The sequence below is a fragment of the Pelmatolapia mariae genome, linkage group LG16_19, assembly GCF_036321145.2.
Source record: "Pelmatolapia mariae isolate MD_Pm_ZW linkage group LG16_19, Pm_UMD_F_2, whole genome shotgun sequence".
Taxonomy (NCBI): Eukaryota; Metazoa; Chordata; class Actinopteri; order Cichliformes; family Cichlidae; genus Pelmatolapia; species Pelmatolapia mariae.
Genome location: NC_086241.1, coordinates 69,277,740 through 69,302,051, shown reverse-complemented (window position 1 = coordinate 69,302,051; position 24,312 = coordinate 69,277,740). Strand labels below are relative to the sequence as shown.

At 50.3% G+C, this 24,312-nt stretch overlaps 1 protein-coding gene across 2 annotated transcripts; it reads right to left on the bottom strand.

Moving 5' to 3' along the window:
* Nucleotides 1-47: 47 nt before the first annotated feature.
* Nucleotides 48-24,296, bottom strand: trappc12 (trafficking protein particle complex subunit 12). 2 transcript variants are annotated; one of them, XM_063496824.1, is made up of 12 exons: nucleotides 24,200-24,296; nucleotides 21,507-22,766; nucleotides 21,273-21,389; nucleotides 10,097-10,210; nucleotides 8,541-8,679; nucleotides 5,898-6,010; nucleotides 5,512-5,584; nucleotides 4,786-4,859; nucleotides 3,767-3,865; nucleotides 3,360-3,463; nucleotides 2,503-2,590; nucleotides 48-1,168 (listed from the first exon to the last, which is right to left on the bottom strand). In XM_063496824.1, exons 2-12 carry the CDS (start codon nucleotides 22,755-22,757, stop codon nucleotides 926-928), a joined length of 2,415 nt encoding a protein of 804 aa, XP_063352894.1. In that variant the 5' UTR covers nucleotides 22,758-22,766; nucleotides 24,200-24,296; the 3' UTR covers nucleotides 48-925. The 2 variants fall into 2 exon arrangements, with proteins under 2 accessions (XP_063352894.1, XP_063352895.1); XM_063496825.1 differs by lacking the exon at nucleotides 24,200-24,296 and adding an exon at nucleotides 23,314-23,332.
* Between the last annotated feature and the right edge of the window lie 16 nt (nucleotides 24,297-24,312).

The following is a 24,312-nucleotide window of genomic DNA, read 5'->3' as shown; positions in this document are numbered from 1 at the left end:
TGTCATTTCTTCCCACGTCAAACACACACAGTGAGCTGCTCTTTCACATAAAACCACATTTTATTTCATTTACATAAATATGATCAGCACAGAAAGTAAACACAAATCACTTAAATACAATAATTCCTGGTGAACTCAAAGGAAACCCTGCTGCTGATATGTACATGTTAAACACGAGCGGGCCGATCTGAGTCACTGAAGCTGTCCGGTCTGCAGAGCGGCTCAGGATAATGCCCGCTGGAGTCTCTGACAACCCGCCTCCAGCGTCCCGTCTGTTCCTCCCAAAACACAAAGTGGGCTGAGACTTTACTACAAATTAAAAGGCGAGCTGGGAAACATTCGTCCCGGTGCACTTCCTGCCACGCCTCAATTAAACTGGACCCAGTTCAAGTTAAAATGTGAGATAAACATGAAGCCGTCCTGCCGTCTGACCAGGGAAACACGGATGTGGGCTGTTATTCTGGACTTTGCTCTGCACCGGGGCTTTTATTTTGAAAATTCTTCCTGCCCCCACTAATAAAAGAGCGGGTCTCTGATGTCTGTGCTTCAGTAAATTTGTTCCCTCTTTAACCCTCGACTCAAACATGGTTGGCCAGTTTGTAGTCCAGTTAAATGGACTACAAATGGAAACCGGCGAGCTTCTTTCCTGCACATTCTGCATATTTACCCTCAGATCTGTTGTCTTTGAACACCTGTGTGTTGAACCTGGAGACGCAGACTGGCTCTGGTGTGATTCGGCGGTCAGAGGGAGGGCGTGAGGACACGATTTTCGGGTTGCGGTTGTGCAGCGCTAGAGGACGCTGCTGTAGGCTTTGCTCCTGTGGGTTAACGTGAGGATGATGATGATTGGGTGCCCTTCATCTGTTTCGTGACAATAAAACCCGCTGTTTTGTGCCTGGGAGGTCAAACTAAGCTCCTCCTCCTCTCAGACCAGCTTGAGGCACTGCGTGTTGAAGCTGTCGCCCTCCCGGCAGGCGACGGCCTCCAGCAGCGCCTGCTTCTTCTGCGTGCTGCGGGACGACTCCAGCTCGTACATGGTGGTCAGGTTGAAGAGGACGCTCTCGTGCAGGTACTGCGCTGGGTCCTGCTGCACCAGGCCCTCCAGCTGGCCCAGCGACTCCTTCAGGCGGCCCAGGTAGAGCAGGCACACCGCCGCGTTGTTGTTGGCCTGCAAACACACGGAGGAAGAGGAGGGTTTAACTGTGCACGCACCGGTGTAACAGTCTGAGACAAGACGCTTAGCTCCTCCCACTTTAAGTCTTCTGACTGGCTGCTCTGAGCAGCACAAAACTATCTGGTTTCTAATGGCTGACACGTTTAATGTTTCCTTCCTGTCACATGAGCCAGAGTAGACGCACACTTCCTCCTGAGGAGTGATACGGCTGCAGGACGCAGCCAGTATGAAGAAAGTAGTTCCTACAGGAACCTGCTCAGTCACCAGCTCGGCTGTGGTTGCTTGGCGCCCTCTGCTGGTGACACTTTATCATAAGCTAATAATACAGAGTGACGGTTAATGATACAAGGACATGAGTGCAGCTCAGAGTATTACTGTTAAAAATGACATTTTACTGTGATTTTATTACTGATCTTCATCATCATCATCACTGATGATGTTTGTGACACATGACGTATCTGCCACACTGATCATCAAACTTCAATATTACACATATTAAAGTCTCAGGTGACCTGAGTAAATACGAAATCCAGTTTGAAATGAGGATGTAGAAACAAAGTGATCCACAGCGGCCTGCCTGTGTGCAAAAGTAACCTCACCACTGTAATGACTGCAGTCAGTGTATGTGATGACGTCACTGTGGAGGAATATGGGCTCAAATTGTGCTCATAAATATTTTGTACTTGTAAATCAAATGTGTGTTTGTGTATTGAGTTTTGTAACCTCGTAAACCAAAATATCTGAAAATGTTATGCTTGTGCATCTACAGATGAGAATTTGTGTTTGTAAAAAATATTTACACGAGTTACAACTTGTTTTATTAAAGTCTGCTTACAGGAACAAAGCAAAACACTGATGTAAAACTCCCTGCTTCTGTGTGAGTTTCAGCTGATAAAGTACCAACAGCCAAACCCATCTGTTCTCTGATTGGATTGTTACATCTGTAATTGACATGACATTGACCAATCAGCTGAAAGGAAGAAAAATTGGGTCAAAATTCGTACTGTAAGCTGAAACTCACACAGAAGCAGGGAGTTTTACATCAGTGTTTTGCTTTGTTCCTGTAAGCAGACTTTAATAAAACAAGTTGTAACTCGTGTAAATATTTTTTACAAACACAAATCTTTTTTTTAAACACACACTCTCATCTACAGACGCACAAACATAAAATGTTCGGATATTTTGGGTTACAAGGTTACAAAACTCAGTTCACAACTTTATTTACAAAATACAAAATATTTATGAGCACAGTTTGAGCCCATAGAGGCAGCCTGACCCACTCTGTGCACTGCTCTGGGGACCGTTTGGAGGACGGCGGCGGGACGTACCACGGGGTTCTTTGGGTCGATCTGTAGCACTTCGATGAAGGAGGCGTGTGCTTCGGCGTAGTTGTTCTGACTGAGGTGGACGAAAGCCCTGAAAGCAGGAAGCACACATTTCAAACCCTTCCAACCTGCGCCGAGCGTTCAAACAGGTTTAAACGTGTTTACCTGCGTTCAGGTAAATCCCTGAACACACACAAGCTCTGCAGCAACTAAACCAACCGCTGCCACAAAATCACTGCTTTTCAAAACTCTTTCAACACCTCAAAAAATGAAACTTGCAACAAGTTTTGACATCAAAGTCAAAATCATCAAGAAAATAAAAAAGGGGAGGAGCTCTGTTCAGGACCAATCACATTTATTCTCAGAGCAACCAGCCTCATCACAGCCTGATTAAACAGCAACAACCCCCAGGGGGCGCTACAGACATTACAAAAGGCCTTTCATTAATCATCCATTGATCCAAACCAACCATTGATCAAAATGATATTTCAATGCTAAGATAGAATTGAAGAAGCTGAAAAACAGTAACCACAATATGATTAATATTGATTAAGATGCCAAATTATAGATACTGACTGTGTGCGTGCTCGAACCCGGGTGAAGTCATGTGACTTCAGTTTGTCATTTGCCAAATAAAAAAACGGACGGACGCAGACCGCTCTAGTTTACAGCAGCTCTGCAGGTCTGCGAGGCGAGCGTCGGCGTGCGAGGGAGTCGGGTCGGCACAGACGTGCGACCTCCTCGAAATCGCACGCCGCCGAGGCCTGCGAAAAGCCTCAAGGAAAGTGACGCGTCGCAGAGCGGCATGAAGTTCACACGCTGCACGAGGCGCTAAATGAAACACAGACGCACGCAGGTACCTGTTCATTAACACGCATGTGGCGAGAGCCTGCTGGCTGCCTTTCACCGGGCCGGACTTCCCCACGTCCTGGAAGTATCGCTCTGCAGTTTTAACGTCTCCGATCTGTGCGAGGGAGATAGCATGTTAGCCCTGACCTGTGTGTGTGTCTGTCTGTGTGTGTCTGTGTGTCTGTCTGTGTGTGTGTGTCTGTGTCTGTCTGTGTGTCTGTGAGTGTGTCTGTGTGTCTGTGAGTGTGTGTGAGTGTGTGTGTTTATAAAACTTTAAGCACTTCTTTCTTAACTCCAGCTTCTCAGTTGCAGCTGCTGAGCTCACTGATGTAAATTAGCCTTTATATGTGACATGCCCCCTTTAAATGGTTGGAGTAACAGAGGGTGGTGTAGCAGGGTGGAGTTCAGACGTGCAGACCTGTAGGAAGATGCGTCCGATGCCGCTGAGCAGCTGCGCCCTCTGCTGGGGTTGGTACTGGATGATGGAGTGATAGGTGTCCACAGCCAGAACGTAGTCCTGAGGACAGACAGAGAGGACACAGAGTGACGGAGGGGAACGGTGGGAGGTGGAGACAGGTGGAGGGCGAGCAGGGTAAAGAAAGAGCAGAGCTTAGGTGTGGAGAGAGAGAGCATTAATCAAACATACGGAGTAATAGCGGGCGGAGTGACCCTCCGTCCACCTCCACATCGCTCACGTGGCGACTGGAGCGCTGAGCGGGCGACAGAGGGGTCAGAGAGGGGAGGGCGTGTGCTGGAAACGACCTGCAGAGGCGGCGTGCTGCTCATGAGCACGTTTCTAAATCACCAAAAGTTTAAAACTGGAGACGGATTAAGAAATCGATACACAGCAGTCTGTGATCCAGAGAGCCTTCATGAACACAAATACTGTCAAACATGGCGGAGACAGCGTGCTGACGACAGGTGTGACGAAGATGACTCGCTGCGGCGTGTCCCACAGCAGAAGACGACTGTATACAGAAAGATGTGAACATACACAAATATAGCTTCAGATAAACAGATATAAGCGTTAAAGGCTTAAACTTGATGTACGCCGCGCCCTCGTTAAAGCCTTCATGACGCTGATGTCAGGCTCTGAATGTCACATGACCTGGTTGGAGCTTAAACGTGAACAAAATAAAATCTTTATTCATTCAGAGTCGGACCTCTGCATGTTTAAATTTAAGCTAATGTAATCTGAACAGTCACAGGGTGGTGTAATCTGAGCTGCGACCACTAGATGGCACTGTGTCTCTGTGCACAGGGTGACCAGACCCCACCTCTCTCACCCACGCTCGCTCACTGACCAAGAATCCAATTAGTGGTCAGTCTGAGGGGATTTCACTGTGAATCCTCCAGCAGGCTGGCATCAGAGATCTCTGACACACACAGACACACACACACAGACGCACACACACACACACACACACACACACCTACCTTCATCAGCAGCAGGCAGTTGGCCATGGAGTACATGACCCGGCTGAGGCGAGACCTCCACAGCTTTAGAGACGCTACAAACAGGAACAGAAGAAGAAGAAGAGGGTTTTTTTTTTGGCATCCCTATATCCCCCCCCCCCCCCCCCCCATATAGCGGGGTTTATTTTAAGACAAACACACTGCGGCACAGAGTGGAAGAGCTCATGTGCCTATTACTATTCATGGTGTGTGTGTGTGTTGGGGAGAAGAGCTAATCACTCAGCAGGGGTCTGATGTGCGAAGGCGAAGCCCGGCGTTATTGACTGTTGGCGTGGGCGGGGAGAGGAGAGACAGAGGACGCGACTGCTTTTAAAAAAAACGCCGTGGCGAACGCCACTGCTCATGCTCAGACTGGAAAACTTCCTGAAACAGCCACACACACACACCAGTGCACATCAAGTCAGGCGTGGGTTTCCACCCGTTTCCCTGGCGTGGCCGAGCAGGTGTGAGCGGATTGGTCAGGAGTGATCGGTATGGATCCGCGCGGCCGGGAAAGAAGCCGTTTGGTATTCAGTGCAGGTAGAAACACCTACAGAGCGCCGCATCGGTGTGTTTGAGAGGCTGAGCTATGCTGCAGTCCTGCACCAGGTGTGTGTGTGCGTGTGTTACCAGTGGGAGCCCGTGACCTCACTCTCCTCCCACAGTGTGATGCATTCTGGGACTGCGGCCAGCTCACAGTGAGCCTACCTTGTCTGTTCTCCTGCGTTAAGGTGATCATGCTGCCGTCCTCGGCTGAGCCCGTCTCCAGGTTCTCCAGAATCTGTGAGGAACAGGAAGCAGAGGGGAGGGGCTAAAACTTCAGGATGGTCTGTGCGTCTGTGTGTGTGTGTGTCTGCCTCTGTGTGTGTGTGTGCGTGTCTGTGTGTGTGTGTGTCTGTGTGTGAGATCTGGTTGAGTGCCAGCACTTCTGTGTGTTACAATCTGCATATTCAAGAACTCCAAAATCCCGCCATACCTGTGTGTTTACACAGGTGGGCTTCAGGATTTGTACAGCTAATGTGCTTCTGCGTGGGTGTGTGCTTTTATTGTGTGAATACTACAGTGTGCGTGTGTGTGTTTGTGTGAGTACTAACGGTGAGGCAGACGGTTTTGAGGTGGTGCAGGCGGTCCAGGGCCTCCTGGGGCTTAGCCAGGTACTGTGGGAGCTCGGCGTGCAGCAGCCGCATGGAGAACGGCACCATGGAGCCTGGACAGGATGGAGGGAGGGAATAAGAAACGAGGTGGGATGAGGACAGAGCAGGAAGGAGAGCGGGAGAAGGATGAGAATATAAAGCCATCCACCCACACACAGACTGCACACAGCCCTGGAGGCAGGAACCTACAGATGGCACTGAGCTACGTATGGCTGCTTATTAAACCCTCTCATCTCGCTCTCTCTCTGTGCACTGCTCAGCTCCATCACTCATCTCTCTGCCTCGACATCACACACACACAGACACACACACAGACACACACACGCGCCCCTGAGGAAGAGCCTATATTCAGGTGAGTCCCCGGGCTTTGATCAGCGCCTCTTTGATATTGCCATCAGATGTGAAAGTCTGGTCCATCGCTGCCCGTCTCTATCTCACCTTCCATCTCTCCTCGTCTGCTCCAACTCGACACTCTCTCTGCTCTGCCCCCGCCCTGCGTTACAGGGTTTTATCGTCACGGTGACGGGACCTCGCCGACTCTCTGCGATTCATTATTCTTCGTCTCCCGGGGTGTCAGTCATTTTCAGCAGATTTAATTTATGGCTTTTACTTTCATTAGTAATAGCAGCATCCTTCATAATGAAGGAAATATGAGCACGAGGATTAAACCAGAGCCTGCAGTTCCTCTAACATCCAGCAGAGGCAGCAGTGAGTCAGTCGCCAGAGATGCCCATGTTAAAATAAACAGCCTGATTGGTCAGGATAGTTGGCATCATTAGGGGGCGTGGCCTCTTTGACTTACAGGTGAATGGCAACAAAGGTGGCTGTAGCTGCTTGCTGAACCTCTGGGCTGTGTTTGTGCTGTCAGAACCTTTTTAATCTGACCAATAATACGGCCTCTTTCCAAATATGGTCACTTCTGGAAACAAAAACACAACATGGCAGCAGCCAAGGTGCCAACACTGTGGAGTTGACATGTACTGGTGAGCAGGACCAGGTCAGAACTAACATCGAGGCAAGACAACCGAAGGTGCTGAGGACAACGATCCCGAGAACGGAAGACAAACAGGATAGAAACGTATCCTATCACAATAAAAGCCTCCAGAAGAAACGAATGCCCAATGTCTCTGGAATCCTAAGGCTTTTATTTTGAAAAGCACAATGCTGCTACGTGTTCTGGGCATTCACCTGTCCCGCACGGCGATACGAGCCATGAAAATTTAAGCCAGAACGCAGTTTGATGTTTTTCTTCAGTGAATTATCAGAAAACAGATTCAGTCTTTACACTGCTAAATGTCTAAATGTGTTTCTCAAAGCTCCAACGCTGGGAGGGGAAAAATAACAATTGAAAAAGCACCAGATTTGAACCAGGCCCTGCATACTTGGAGGTCTGCTAGTCTGAAAATAGTCATAGTATGAATATAACAAAAAGCACAAACAGCTGACTGTGAGCTGGCCAGGTGGGACCTCTCCTTCTGAACCAGCTGCAGTAACTGTGTGCAGGTTCGGACGTCTCTCAGCCCAAACTGGACTCAGCTTTTCACGCCCGTACCCAACGGAGGACCTCTGCTCCTTCCCCGAGCGCTCGCTCGCTGCTGCGCAGACCGGGCGTCTCTGAAGGCCTTCAAAGAGCGCGATCACGGGTAATAGATAGTCGATGCAAGCGGAGAATTGCTCGACTTGTGATGCCAGGCTACACAACTCATGCCAGTTTGTCTGAGAGCACCTTAGCAGGGCACAAAGCATTTAATATTGAGCAATGGAAAGTCAATCGGTGCTCTTCAGAGAGCTGCGCAGTGTAGCTTCAAGTGTTTTTTATGTAAGGGTGTGTGTGTGTGTGTGTCTCTGTGCTGCCTTCACACTGCGGTAGCCCGAGGGGCGAAGCAGATCCAAAGTAATGGGAATACATTAGAGAGCAATTCATGCAGTGTAAAAAGAGGAAAAACAAAACCAAAGAGCTGCTGGAGACAAGTGGAGTTGTTGGAGCTTCTCGACGATACAGGCTGATATCAAGCTCCTGGCACCAACTTTCCTCTGAATATTTAATAGGACAGTGGTGGATACGCTGGTGCATCCTTACAAAAATAAAAAAAACGTGGGTAAAATGCTAAATCCTGTCGTAGAGCAGCCAGCAGCCTAATAACGTATTCAACGCTCGCAGAGCAGCCTCTCAGCACCGTCATGAGCACCGCCGTTCAGCCTTCAGAGGCCTCAGCGAGCAGCTCACGGACAGAACGCGCAACACGCAGCGGGCTCTGCTCGAGCCTCTGATCTATGATCAATAACAGCAGCGGAAATAACGCGAGCGTCACCGCAGACTCACCTGGTTGGCTGCTGTCACGTAAAGGCGGTAACGACGTCCGTGCGATGGGCCGAGGTCGTCATTTCTCCACCCAGTTTCATACGTGCAAAAGTTGGAGTTGTGTTTACTCCATGACGGTGTGATTAAAGATTTTTTTAAATAAAGATTTAAGTCTAGTCAGATTTATTCTTCTTGTATGACCCAGAAAACAGCACGAGGAACATCCGTGATACAACACTGAGGCTGTGTGTGTGTGTGTGTGTGTGTGTGTGTGTCCATACCTTTCCTGCCTGGGTACACAGTGGGGTAGTACTCGTAGTAGAGGTCCGGCTGATCCAGGTTGCCGAAGGGTTCAAACTCCAGCTCGGCATTTTGGAAAAGGCCCAGCTTGGTGAGCAGAGCAAGCCGCACAAACCAGAGCTGCAACACACACACACACACACACACACACACAGTGTGTGAGTTGGTAAACTACATTACACAGAGACCCACACTGTGGCATTCAGCTGTCCTGCGATGCAGATGAAACCCACACTCCTGAGTTAAACTACAGGCACGACTGAGACATAATGTCCTCGATGATTATCCACAGTTTCCTCTGCACAGCTGTCACAATGTGTATGTTGAGGGCTTTTATTGTGAAAGGCTCACCAAGAACCTTTTGAATGTATGAATACATACAGCATTTTACTTCATCAACACATCAGTGCTTCCACCTCAGGCTGCAGTCTGAGTGGAGGCTGCTGTTCCACATCTGGAGGGCGCTGGATTCTCTCAGCTGTTGGACAGGAGCCAGGGCTCATGCTGCACCCTGAGCCGCTCGAGCTGGAAGATGGACCGCCTCGCCACGGAAAGATCCAGAAGGTCGCGAGCGGCATGTGTAACCCCTGCAGACACGCTGCTCCCTCTCGACCCGGCCGAGGCGGCGTGCTGGAGTTAGTACGGTGGCACGAGGTCAACTGTGTTCAGAACTTCAAGAAGACTTCGGGAAGGACCGGCGGCCTCGGGACGAAGCCAGTGACCTTTGTGGGCATTTTTATTCAGGGAGTCTTAAAAACGTTGTTTTAAAAAGACAGTTCTCCCACAGTGTGCTCTCTTCCTGTGCTTCTAACTCTGTGTCAGACCATTTCAGTGTGAACTGTATTACATATTTTGGAAATGAAAAAAACCCTCAAACACGTGAAAAGCGTCTGAACCTTTTGCTCTCAGCGTTGATGGTCACGTGTGTTTTATTCTAACCTGCAGCACATTTAAACAGGACCGCTGTCCACTCAACTTGAAGAGCTTTGCATGATTCACAGTTCAAAATAAGCCTTAGCGCAGGCCAACAGGTCAAAGAAGTCATTGTAGCCCCGCCCCTTTGAAGATGACTGGCTATAGGAGGTTTAAACATAAGGGTGGGTGGGACTATTCCCTCTTTACGACATCACACAGATCTATGAATAGAAAAACAGACATCGCTGCCATGTTTCTAACATGTGCACATCCATGCCACACAACATGTGAGAAACCCCTGGAACACGAGGACTTCAACTCCTGGACTAAAGTGAGCCGGGATGTTTAAGAACATAAAACTAACTGTGATATGTGGCATGAGGCAGCGACACGGCTAATTAATTCACAGAGCCGAGCACAAGGGTGGCCTCTTAATGAGCTCGCGCAGCCATCCATCTTCTGGATGGCGCTCCACAAACACACGGGGAAAATATGGCAGTAAAACGTATGAGATGAGGGCAAAGCAAACAACAAAAGTATCTCAGACTTCTGCCTGACGCAGACTCGACAGATGTCAGCGAACACGGGATTCATGCCATCGGGAACCAGCGAGGCGTCTTACCTGCAGCGAGTCGGTGGTGTGGGAGGTCGGCTGGCCGGCCTTGCCGTATCCCTGACCGTGAGCCGTCAGCATCCGGGCCGTCAGATCCACCGCGGCGCGCCAGTTCTTACTGCTCTGCAGGGGTGACGAGACACGAGGCGTCAGAAATAAGTCAGAATAACTGTTACACAAAAAAAACAGAGAGAGGAAGCCGAGGGAGGAGAACCGACATCAGACAGAATATAATGCAGCTCAGAACAAAGAACTTCAAGAAGGTTCTGGAAGGACCGGGCGGCTCGAGAGGATTCGATGACCTTTTGTACTCAGAGACTGTTGGAGACTTTGTTTTAAAGGCACAGTTCACCCAACGTGCTTGTTCCCTCTAAAAGTGCCATTTAGCTTGTTTCAGTGTCAGCCTGATGAAGATGACAGGAAGTAAAATACCTAAACATAACTCCACCTGCGTTACTGAGCAGCAGGACGACTCATGACTGCACCTCTGAATTCATGTGACATGACAAAGACCTTAAAGGTCAAAGGTTAAATCAGCTCATCTCCAGAAGACGCTTGTGGATGTTTTCCATCCTGCAGCAGAGACACCGAAACACTGCACGAGTCACCCTGAGCTGATCCTGCTGTTAACACTGCAGAGTGAAAGTGACCACATGAACCCAGGTGTGTGTGTGTGTGTGCGTGTATGTGTGTGTGCGTGGTCATTAAGGCCGAGAACACGAGTGCACACATGCCCAGATATCAGCATCTGCTTCCACAGGAGGAGGTACAATAGGTAAGAGGGTGTGCCAGGAGGGGGGGGTGCAGAGTCACCCCACCCCATCAACACGCATGACAAGGTCGGCTCGCCGATTGGGTCCTAAGTGCTGCGCCATTCATCACAGCCGACGAGCTAATTAGGAGAGAGAGGCAGAGAGAGGGCTGCTCTCTTTATCACAGCCTTCATCACCACTTCCCTTCTCCTCCTCGCCTCCTTCCCCTTCATCTGACTCTCACTCCTGCCTGCCCTCCTCCTCCTCCCGTCACTGCTTCCTCCTCTCCTCTCCTTCCTGTGCCGTGCCAGTCGCTGCGCTGCCTCTGAATCTTCATTAGGGCGGGAAATGAAGCTGAAAACGAGGAGGCAGCCTGGATGGCCAAAAGCAGCTGCAGTCAGTCACACACACGCACACACACACACACTTCCTGCAGCACACTACAGCACGCCGCTCACCGCCACGGGGTGTGAGAGGAAGACAGGTGTCTGCGTGAGGAGGGGAAGAGACAGCAGGAAGTAAATGACCTTTAGTGTGGCCCCACATATTGGAGGGGATTGTTTTTCAACGTTTTCTTCACTTTATGGCGCGTGAAAAACCAAACCCTGAACCTGCAGTTCCTCTATCGTCCAGCTGGGGCGCCAGCAGTGAGTCAGCCCCATAGACTCCCATGTTAGATCTTTGTAACAGCTGTTTACATTGTATTAAGGCTTAAAGTTTGGATTATTAGGGGCGTGGTCTTACTTATCTGACCAATAGCATGGCTGGTGTGGGGTTCATCGTGCTAACAGAGGTGTGAGCTCCTGTTTGTGTTAAATCCCGGCTGACAGCGCTGTTTTGGATGTTTTTGTGGCTCTTTCAAGCTAAACTCTGGTGATATTCGTCTTCCTGCTGCGTGCAGGTCATTCTGGGCCAGGAGAGGGAGGAGCAAAAATGCAGAAACATGCATCACAAGGAGCCAAACCTCAGGATTTACATAACTATAACTTCATGCTCAGACACTGTCACCGGCCCGAACGCCATAGCGAAGCCGTGATGAGAGCGAGCAGGTCGTGGGATTCAAGTGGGAAGGTCGTGGAGTCGACTCACGGCAAACGTCGGTCTGACCCCGCCGATGGAGGAAAGACCAATCACACACTGGATGGTGGTCCAGCTGCTTTGACCTGAGTGACGTGTGACGCCCCGCCTGCACGGTGGGTTTGACACGAGCGTCTGCGGGGACTGCCTCGCCTCTGGAGCCTCGAGTGGACGTCAGAGGAACTGCAGCTTGATTTGGCACGTTTAAACGTCCTTACAGCAGAAATCAAAGCAAAGAAAGAGGATGAAGGAGAGAACGTTTAAGAGGCTGAGCTCTGGTGTCAGTTTGCATCAGCACTGATGAGGCCATCTCTGCACATCGAGGCTTCAAATATAACATAAAAACACTTTTATTAACTCTAATTATGAATGATTCTGACTTGAGCAGCATTACAACGCTTCACCCAAACTCCCACTTACTCACACCCCCCCTCACACACACTCATAATTAGTCTCGTCGCGAGTTTAAAAAGGGGTGAGGCTCCTTAATTGCGTTGAAGATCGGAAGTTCACTGCGCCTATCCTTTAGTGAGTTTAAAAAAATCCGGCATAACAAAGCCTGATGAACAAACGAACGCCCACTCGTTCTCTCGCAAGACCCAAAAGCCTCCAGGCGAGGCAGACATAAAAAGGCTTCCTCGCACCGGCTTTGCTTAACGCAGGGAGCTGCAGCACTGCTTCAATTAAGCCCCTGCATGTCGGATTACACAGAGGGTGTGGGAAATAAAAAACACATTCGTGATATGCTAAAAGAGAAAAAGGTGCTTTGATGCCTGTGTAGCTGGTCTGCAGACACTCGAACCAGGGGACGCTTTCCGCCCTCGAGCTGAAGGACGTCGAGTTTGGTTACTCAACTTCACGCAGCAGCCATTTTGTCTCTTCAAGAGACGCGGCGGGATGCAGCAATCTCCGCCCGACGCTCCCCAAGACGCTCCTGTGGGTCAAAACAGCCGCTGATGGACAAACGTGCTGCCGGATGGCGTTTGAAGGTTTAGTTGTTACCCCGGCGATGCTGCAGAAGCATCAGAGAGCTCAGCATCAGGTCTGAGGCGCAAGCAACGACGGAGAGCACACGGCCACCCCAGAGCGCCGCTGACGACCTGACAGGCCTCACGGCTGGCAAAGCGTCAAGCTGCAGTGTCATTAATCTTCCACACACAGTCTTCATAGATGAAAATCCACCTGAATGCTGGAAACACTGATGTCTTTCTTTAGCTCGCAGCGCCGTGCATGCGAGCAGCACAGGTATAAGCTGTGAGCACGTCACACTTTAGTAAAGCTGCTCATGTACTCAGTCTCACAGCCGGGCACAGAAAACTAAACAACACACAGTCCCGACTTTAAACGTAAGGTTACATTAATACAGAGAAACCCAACAATCATACGACCCCCTCTGAACAAGCACTTTGGGGACAGTGGGAAGGAGAAACTCCCTTTAACAGGAAGAAACCTCCAGGTTCCTTCTCTTTACTGACTGCACAGCGCCATCACAGTCCTCCCTACGGTGGCCCTGTAGTGCCAATCCCAAATCATTGATGGAGGTGGCAGAGGAAGTCGGAGCAAAGCTTTAAACACAGCGAGCTGCAGATATTGAACCTCTCAGACACGTGATGTAACGGGCCAGTCATATTTAGGATCCCTCCCACCGCCCGCCATGCTGAACGTCACTGCTTTACTACATTTATAAAACATTTCTATTCTGTGTATTTTGCCTTATCGAGCTTAATGATCTATTTCACCTCACAGAGATGCTCTTCACCCCGCAGGCTGAGACATACCTGTGCTGTAACATCCTGAGGCGTGACAGAGAGAAGAACAGGAGGAAAACGCCTGAACTGGGATTTCAGACTATATGGGATGGAGTCCCTGACTTTGTCTCCTCCCGTTCTGACACACTGGAGGAGAACCGGCAAAGGGAGACGAGAGGACTTCTCTTAAAGCTAAGGGAGGTACTGACATCGTTTTTGGTTCCAGGAGCTGCACTAACTGAGCAGGAAAGACTCTCAGCATCGTTAAACCTCTGCCATGTTGATGTGGTCAGTGCAGTAGCAGAGGGGGGCTTTGGTGTTAATGAAATGAACCACAGATGGACACAGTGAGACGACCACAAAACAGGAATGTTTCACAGGTGAAGGACACTGGAAATTTTCCCTCCTCATCTTTTCTGTTTTTCACTAGTTTTGCACTTGGCTCGGCTCAGTGTCGCTGCAGCATGAGGGGACACCTGAGAGGTTGCACAGACGGACAGACGGACGTACGCACCACCACAGGCGAGCCAACAGCACCCTGACTGCCATTAGGTGTCAGGATGAAATCCCTGGACAGTGTCGGACCCTACACTGGTGCAGCGCTCACCACACGCTCGCCTGAACTAAAGCCAATAGAAATCCTCGGGGATGTTTCCGTCCACCAGGACGCACCTGAGACCGTCCTCAGACCGACCGACTGTTGTCTCACTAACAGCACGCCCCGACGTCGTCAGGCACACGTGAGAGTGTGCAGAAGGAGGAACCCAGGACCGCTGCAGCAGTGCAGGCTCTGACACTGCAGGTGGGGGCGTGTGGGTCGGTAATCTCCATCAAACGATGTGTCATTGTTTCATTCCCGGCACATTAGTCCATATCAGTGCAGATATCAGCAGGACCCCCCCCAGCACATCTATATTCTTAATTTAATCGTATTAGCCATGAAATTGTAGTGTTAGTAAAATACTGTATTAGTGTTTAAACACAAAGATGGGTGCTGAGTATCTGAAGCCGCTGCATCTCTAAGTCAAAGATCTAAAAAGAAGAGCTGCTCTGAAAACAGCACGAGAACACGACCCTGAACAGGTGACCAGCCAAATTTCGATGCTTCTGATTGGCTGCAAACCTCGCTGCACTTTGATGTAACTTTGGCAACACGTAACCGACTAAGCTGAGCTAACAGTACGGCTTACAGGTGAGAGTCGGCCTAGCGCGCGGCTCTGTCTCCTCTGCAGAGCTGATGAAGGGCTGAGGCTGGATAATCTATGAGCTCAGCTCGGCTGGCTCTCCTCTTCTTCACGGTGACCTCCGTCTCCTCTCTCGTCCCCGCTGTGGTCAGCAGAGAGTTAGACTCCAGCTCAGCACCACCCGGGGCTGCTCCTCATCCGTCTCCCTCATTAGCATCGCCGCCCCCGCCCCTCCCCCATCTCCTTCATCTCTGTCTCCTACTTCCTTCCCCTCCGTGCATCCCACCGGAGACTCTAACCTCGCTCCCCTCCCTCACTGTGCAGCTGCCTGGGCGCACGGCCAGCGTGCGTGTGCCCGTGTGTGTGTCTGTGTGTTAAACCTACCTTGGCGGGTCAGACAGACACACCCCTATAATCACTGCAGCGACCCGGCAGCTGCAGCCGGCTTTGATATCATTGCTCTAACCTTTACTTGTCATTATCGTAACCTTTCTACGTAGCTGTCATTTCCTCCGTCGTTACACCGCCGCGCCGCCGAGCTCGCAGTAATGCACCGTCAGCTTCTGCGGTGCTGAAGGGCACATTTAAGCCTTCCTGCCAGTTGTTTTCACCTTGCTGTGTTTATGTAGGCTGCAGCCGTACGCTCACACCTGTTGTGAAAGTGCAGCCTAGCTCACCGGGCTGCCAACATGGAGGACGACACCAGGTTATTACAACCGCCGCTGATCGGACCGCCTCACGCCGATCAGCCGCAACATGAAAAGCACTCGTGTGACGTCGTTTAGGTCAGCCTAGACCGTCACCTGGCGTTGGTCAGGGGGAGGGTGCTGCACCGAAACCTCAGCCATGGTAAACCTCAGATTGCCATGGTAACCTGTAGTCTGCATAGAAGACACAAACCTGTCTGAAAAACTCGCCAACTACTCACAGAACAGTCGTCCACTTTGTCCCAGCTTCCTCGCCTCACCCCCAACCAATCAGATAGCTGATTCTGCCAGAGGCGTCTTCCTGTTAAAGAGTTTTTTCTTCTCACTGCCGCCAAGTTCAGGGGTCATGTGATGGTTGGGCTGTCTCAGTACTACTGTAGGGCCTTTATGTTAGAATAACTGTTACTGTTGTTGTAACAGGAACAGTTCTTGTAACAGTTGTTGCTGTTGTGCTGCTGTATAAATATAAATGCAAACTGGAAACAAAGAACGTTCACCTTCAAAGTAAAAGTTGCGTCTTTATAAAGTGGAACTTTTACTTTGAAGGCAGACGCTGCCAGTTGCGAGGAGCTGGTAGCGTCTGAATCTTCCACGCACACTACGAGCAACCACAGCCATCATGCAGGGATCAAATCAATCACAAAGAAGTTGTCGGCAGCAACCTCTCGCCAACCAGTTGCTACTGAAAACCAGCGCGGTCTAAGCTTGGTCACACAACTGATTATAAAATGATTATAAAACTGATTATAAAATGATTATAAAACTGATTATAAAATGATGATATCGGTTCACTTCACTAAATTTAATTAGGTATGGTCCTACGACTAATTTCTTAATCGGCTAAATGAAGGAAAAGAACAATGAGACTAACAGACTCATTTGAAACTGACAAACTCTCAGATATGAAGTGAAATTTAACAACCGTTTAATGGAAAATGTCAGAAAAGAACAAAGTCGTGCATTATGAACGATGCACGCTGGTCAAAAATTCATGACGGCCACTTCAATAAAAGTTAAAATCTAAAACAACAGAATGATAAAACATTTAGGCGTTTTCTTCCGCTTATCTGAAGTCGAGCTGGGGGGAATACCTGGGAGCCGACAGCCTGAGTCGTCTCCTTTCCATGTGGAGGAGCAGCGGATCTCCCCTGAACGCCTCCATAACTGAACTCCTCGCCGTATCGCACGGCAGAGCTCGTCCACCTCATTTCCGCCGCTCTCACGTATCTGCGATCTGATTGTAATAATGTTCCCAAACACATGAAGCGCAGTCTCAACGACGCTGCTCCATCTGGTGGCAGGAGGCGGCGTTGGTCATCCGTTAAAATTTTAACAATGAGATTAAACGACTCGTTATTCAGGTACCGACGAGCGACAACAGCCACGATTAGTCAGCTAGTGGCGCACATCCTGAACTTTTTCCCCCTCGCACCGGAAGCTGAAGTATTTCTGTGTGATCTTTACCGCGATGCTCCTTTTATGTTTTATAAAAGTGATAATAAAGTCTGTGTCTTCTCTCCACAGCGACCTGCTGTCGTTTCTCCTCCACACGAACAGAAATCACACGTGTTCAGGGAAAAAAGAACGTTTAATTATTTTTACTTTTCGATTCCCTGCTGTGCAGCTAACTGAAGAGTAGTAACTGTAATCAGATTACTGAATAACAGCACAGTGGTGTGTGACGGCAGCTCTGATGTCCTCATTCATCAGCTGAGGGCAGAGAGGCCGACGCCAAGAGTCAGAGAGAGAGGAAGTGCAGACTCTCGGCCCTCCGGTGAGTGTGTTCAGTGTGTGTTTGTGTCCTCGCCGCACATGTGTGTGTGCATGAACAGTGGCAGTGGGTGCAGTCACACTCTGGATCTGCAGCATGACTCATTCTGCCAGCTCATAGCGGCCTCTGCATCACACAGGACGCCGCACGGCAGGATAAAGCTCAGCGACGAGTGTCAGCCGAGCACACACACACACACACACACTCACACACTCACTCACTCACACACACACTCCATCCTCTGTTTCTACGTGACCGATCAGCTGTCTTTAAAGGCATCACTCTTCAGCAGGCTGCACTTTTAATGGCCTAAAGCTTTCTGACATTTGCACTTCCCTAACTGTGCCTGCGCCTGCATGTGTGTGTGTGTCTGCATGTGTGTGTGCGTGCACCTGCGTGCGTTCACATCCTCTCGTTTTCTGAATCTTAACCTCCCCTCCCAGCTCAGCGAGCTACATCGCCTACGACAGCTTTGATCTACGAGTTTGTTTGATCTTGGAAGTTTGAAAATTTCATAATTTATTGGTAAGTAAATCATCTGAATGCGAGTAGATGGTCGTAGATGGAGGAGGCAGATGGTGTCGGATCCATTCATCAGCCGGAGTGACTCAGTGCTCCATTATTATGTCAGCAACGCCACACAAGCTCCTTATTAAGCAGGAAGTAGCGAGCAGAGATGTCGTCCTTCAGCCGGAGGCCGCGGGTTCAAGTCCGTGGTGGAAATCATCTGCCTCACAGAACAAAAGCAAGACGCCGAATCCGAGGCGGCAGCAGAAGGAAAGAAAGCCGCCTTGTAGCTCGCACTGACCTTTGAACTCCCCGAGAAAAAAAGAGGTGAGTGAAAAGAGAAGATCTGTTAAGGCGCTCAAGTATCACATTATGTGGGATTTCCAGGTCTGTGGCACCGAGCCGTGCTGATGTGGAGGAGAAGAATATAAGAGTGAGACGCGTCACAGCGTCTGCACATTCAGCAAAGAAGATCTGAAGCTCTTCTGTGTCACGCAGCTCCACTGAGGACACCACTGCATGACTTCTGACACATCCAGTGTTGCTCAAGCTCTTCTGAGAACAACGAAACTTCACCAGCATCTCCTGCAAAAACACAGAGAGCCAGACCTCTGCAGCCATCTCCTCTGGGAGGCTTTCCCAGAGCCTCCATCTGTCCAATCATGCAGCCTCTGCAGCCATGCACAGGACACACCTCCTTAGACTCGGTCAACTCGGAGCTCAGACATCGTTCAGCTCATTTCTGCTGCGTCTATCCTGGAGCTTGTTTTTTGGTCTCTGCCCACGGCTTGTGGTCACGGATCGACCAGCAGCTTTGCCTTCTGCACAACAGACCAGTACAGCATCCGCATCACTGTCGAGCAGCCCGGTTCAGACTGGGCGCTCTGCCCTCTTTCAGCTCTGAGCTTCCAGGTGCCGACTGAACTGCGAACCGCCCCAACAAAAGCTGGAGGTCGTCGCTCTAAAGGCCTTTACTCTGAGCAAACGGCACGAAACCACACATTAACAGGTCATACAGAAATATTGTTGTTGTATATTCAATAACGGTGCAAGCTGAGCTACAAGCACACTTATTTCCAAATGCGGTAGTCTTAGATGGAAACTCGTTCCATGAAGCTCTCTGCGCACTGTTCTTCAGCTCATCTGAAGGTCACATGAGCTTTGAGGTCTGCAGTGATCGACTCTCCAGAAAGTCGGTGACCTCTGAGCACAGGTGACATCCTATTACGGTACCACGATGGAAATCACTGAGCGAGCCTTTCTTTCACGAACGTTTCTAGTCTTACGTAAACGGTAAATGGACTGCTTCCTACACAGCACTTTATACAGCTTGCCTCATCCACACTTCTAGGCTCTTTCTGTGGATTATATATGTTATCTACATGTGTGTGAAAACCCCGTATGAGGATGACAACTTCCAACAAAGAACAGGGACCGCAGGGCCCCGACCTGGACCCAGGTCTGGTGTAGGAGCTCCAGGTCTCAGCCAATGGGCTCCGATCAGAACAGCCAGAGGAGGAGTCACAGGGATCCCAGAGCGCTCCACGTGCAGGAGCAGCTTTGGAGCTTTCAGTCTTTCACATAATGATATAACTGTTCAATAAACAAGGTTGTTGTTTTACAGACATTGTTATCAGCTCGCCTCCAATAATCTAACGTCCAAACACAGCAGGAGGTGAGCGCGAGCAGTGACCTCCAGGAAAACGAAGGCCATCTGTGACATCAGGGCGGCTGCATCCATCTTTAATACGCTCTGTGGGTAAAAGTTGTGAGTCCAGGCAAAGCCTGCTTTGACGCTCGCTCTCTCTGCTCGTCATTCATCGGCGAGCCCGCGTCGCCTTCCTGCCTCGCCGTCTCTCCTGCTCCGGGGAGCCACCCACACCAATCAGCAGACAGCGTATGATCCTCACACACTCACCTACGCCATATAGTGCAGCTGACTGCAGGCTGAAAGCACCATATTGAGTGTGTGTGTGTGTGTGTGTGTGTACACCAAGTCCAGAAGGCCCTTGAAATATGCACAGCAGTCCTATGCATAATACATGGGCACAGCAGGAAGAGAGAACTTGTGAGCCGAGTGGATCTCCACCTCTCCATCTCTCCGCTCCACCTCTCCTCTTCCTCCTCTCTCCATCACTGCTCCTGCTGCTGTGCATATGTTTTAAATAACAAGCGTCTCTCAGGGTCGTTTGTGGGTCAGAAATGATGATGGAGGGAATGCACGAGGGCTGCAGAGGTAGACGAGAGATGGATGGCAGCAGCAGCGGAGGGAATGAGGTGAGACTGCACGGTCACAAAGACACACACACGCATTTTTATGCTTGGCAGGAGAAGAAACAGGATATGAAGAGAAAGGAGGCGAATGATTCACTGTTTTCAGTCAGCTGAGACCGAAAGCAGCCAGCGGCTTCAGCAGAAACACCGACTGTCAGGAGGTCAGACGGGCTGCAGCCGCCGCGGGACGCAGAGTGCCGCTTTACTCGTTTACCTCCAGAAAGCTCCTGCAGGACGGCACGAGCTCTCAGAGCCTTCCAGCCGCCGCCGAGGAGCCTGGTGCAAGAATTACAAATGCACAGAGTGACCTGTTTCTAGACCAGCGTTTAAAATCCGTCTGCAAAAGCTGCCTGAGCTCTTCTGGTTACAATCAGAGCTGCAGATACGCATTCAAACAACTCCATGAATTTAACTTAAAACACTGTTCAAATTATGCACAACAACAAGAGTAAAACCAGCTCTTCAAATCATCCTCTCCAGTGTCACCTGACCCAAGAAACGTCACCTTCCTGCTCTCTGAGATTCCTATGATGTGCCTCTGCGCTGTGTGTTCATGGACCCGTGTGTGCAGATACACACATGTGATCAGGCAGGTAAATATGAGTGGCCCACCCGAGTCTGTGATCACCGTGTGGGTGACTCTCTGTGGGTGGAGCCAACTTCCTGAGGGTGTAACACTCTGTTTTTTTCTCTCTTCATGGACACGAGTAATGACTTAGCACGTCACCGTGGAAACCAAGACAACAAAGACTTATACTTTAAAGTGAATCAGGATCTTTTCCTAAACGCAGCCGCACTGCTTGGTTTTAGTTAATAATGTGTTTAAAAATGCTAAAAATAAAAACGTGAAAGTCTGCCACGTGTATGACTTCAAGCAAAATGATTTGCTGCTCCACCCACTCCTCCAACCTGACGGTGCCGACCTTTTTCACCGTTTCAAACAGGAAACTATTAACTTAGTGTACAATGAAAAGAATCAGCACAAATCAGAGCAACGAAATCCTGTCCAGAAACCAAAATCAGCAGATTAACTGTGACAATTTCTCAGGTTAGTGCAGAGTTAAAGACGACACTGCGCAGGTGGAGGAGAACTTCAGCTCCACGTACACGTGAACGTCCCGTTTCACGCCGAGCGATGCTCTGCTCACAAATTAAAGGGACTCACAATGAGCTGTTTGAGGCCGTTGAAGGACTGATCCACAGAGTTGGCTGTGAGGACCTGACGCTTCGTGGCCGCCGCCTCTCCCAGGAAACGAAGCATTAGGTCCTTGACGGCGTCGCCCTGTTTTTAAAAACACAGAAATTCAACATCATCCAAAAGCAACATGACAGAAACGTCCTCGCAGTCACCTGAACACGAGCGTGGGCGGGTTTACTGCTGAGGGATCAGAGTTCCTACCTGCAGGTTGTCAAACTTGAGTCCTGGCATGGTTAGTCTGCTGCTCTCCAAGTAGGCGGGGCTGTACTGCTGCGTTGCCACGGAGATTAGCACCTTCCTGGTCTCCTCGCACGGCAGCCAGGCGTCGTGGCGCCTGTCCGCCTCGTTTAGGCTCAGCGCCGTCGCAAACGGGTCGTCGCTGCCTGAAAACAGCTGGTTGAAGGGCTGTGGCGGGGCAGCTGGAGCTGAGGTGGGGGCGGAGCCTGGAGCCGAGGCTGTTTGAGGTGTGGGTGGCTGGAGCTTGGGGGATGGTTCAGCAGGGGCGAACGCTGAGCTCGGTGTGGGAGCGCCAGAGTCCAGGTTCCCTCCGGGGGTAGAGATAGAGGAGGAGGTGGAGGAGAGCTGGCGCTCGGGTGCGTGGGCGGAGCCTGGAGGGATCTCAGCATTGGGGTTGGACACGGAGATGAAGGAGGAGGGGGCGGTAAAGGAGTCGAAGAAGTCGGACGCCGGGTTGGTCTGCCCGTTATCTGTGAAGAACTTGCTGAGGCTCGGGCTGGGCTGGCACACAAGCGCCCCCCCCATCTTACTGGGCGTCACAGTGTCTTCGCCGCCGCCCATGCTGAAGCTGGGCGACTTGATGAGGGTGGGCTGGAAGCCGTCGGGCACTAGAGACTTGGGCTGGGTGCCCTGGCTGAATATGGTGCACACAGGGACAGGCTCGTCCTTCGGTTTGGTCGCTCTGGCAACGTCCGGCGCCGCTTCCTCGCTGCGACTGTCAGACGGACTCTTCACTTCACCCGGGGAAACGGCGCTGGTCACCACCTCCTCTGGTTTTTCCTGCGAGCCTCCTTCCTCCTGCTCCTCCACCGAAACTTTAATCTCAGTCGTATTCTGTCCGATCTCGGTCTGCTCCTCTTGGTTTCCCTCCACCGCGTTCTCCTCCTCCTCGCCTCCATCCAGGAGGGAATCGATGGGCACCACGTCATCCTCCTCGCTGTTATTGGGCGAATCAGAAATCATGACGCTCTCCATCATCTGGTCGTTGAGCTTGTCCATGAGGCTCTCTGAGGGCGTGGCGCTGCTGTCCTCCTGTGGTGTGGCAAAGTCCCGACCTAGATCGATGCTGTCCTCCTGGGGCAGACTGCCGTCTGTGGGCGGAGTCTGACCTGTGGTCGCCTCAGGAGGGGCCGGAGCCGAGACTTCCTGGTTTACATCCTCCACGGTGATGTCCAAGGTGACCGGCCGCTGGGCGTGAGCTTCCCCGCTGTCCATCTCACTGCTCTGCACACAGAAACACACAAACCAACAATTCCTCTCATTGTCGTGTGGCGTTCCTGTGATGCAGGAACACTCATTTCATGTCATTCTTTATTGTTTTCAAGTTTTATTACAGGTCTCTGCGTCGCGGGACAGAAACATCAGGTGAAAGAGGACAAAAATGTCCAGTTATGATGTGTAATTTATGCCTGTAGAGGAAAACTACAAGCTGGAAACAAGTAGAAAGATGTTTTTATGGTTGGTGACATCGTCTCACTGTTGCTGTAAGGTGAACTGTAAAACTAAACTTTTATAAAGTGTGACTGTCAAAACTGTGTAAAAGATAACAAAACAGAGATTCAGTCATTAAGTCTCCAAATCTTTGTGACAACTTTAAATTTTCAAAGATGTTTAAAGAATAAAGTGAGAGCTGGGACTGCAAAGCAGCCGTGCCAATGGCAGCAAAAACAAATTCCACCCTCACGGCTTCCACAAGAATTAAGAGGATGAGACGCAGGGAAACATTGCTAATCAAATGCATTTATTAACTGATCATCATCAGGGTGAGCACCTCTGTAAAACGAGAAGTTTGCAGGTCTGGAGCATTCAGATGTGTTCACGCAATGACACAATCTTCTCAGGAGTGGACGGCCCAGCAAATTCACCCCGATGCTCAGGGGACCAGAAAAAGCTGCATCTGAACAAAATACAAGACCTCTGGAACAAACCAGACCAAAGTGCAGCTCAGAGAGCTGTGCATGAACGAATGCTGCAAACCTCAACGACCTGAAGAAGAGCGGGCCAAAGCTCGCCCACAGTGATGACACAGACCGATCACCGCAGGTGTTTATTTAAAAGTAGTTACTGCGTCCTGATATTTTTACCATGACTGTAGCATCTGTAACCTCTGAGGGTGTCTGAGGCTACCTCGATTAAACCGTGGTTAAACGTGTGGTTGCAGTGACCTCTGGGCCAGCACAGCTTGGTTTCTGCCTGTCAGCTCTTTAAACAGCCTCCAGGAAGCCTCTGGTGTGGCTTATTTTGAATGTCAGACACCTGAAATCAGCATGAATCCCACTTCCTGTAGTCTCATCGCTTCCTGTAACTGTAAACACAGCATGCTATCTCTGTCTCTATCAGCACTGAGCTGCAGCTCCAGAGCTGCAGCTCCAGAGCTGCTCGGCCTTTTATTCACGATTACACAGGAGCCGGTACTCGGATTACCAAGTCGGTAAAACCGGATATTGGGTCGTTTCTGTCTGTCATGCTAGTGCTACTTTAGCCAGCTAGCTCAGGTTAGCCAGCCGAGCCGAGCTGCTAACTGTCAAATGCCGCTAACAGTGTTTTAAAACAGCACAGAGCGTCTTCAGCTGCTCCGCCGCCGCTAACATCACTGCACAAAGAGTCGCAAACGAATAAAAGAGCAGGAAGAGAAGCAGGACGGACTGTTTACTTACCGTACTGCAACCTGACAGACGCGCCTGTAACACGCATGCGCCACACAGTACAGCTACTAGTACGGTGCGTCAGAGAGGACACGTTTCATGTTTGCTATTCCGGATCTCCTTCT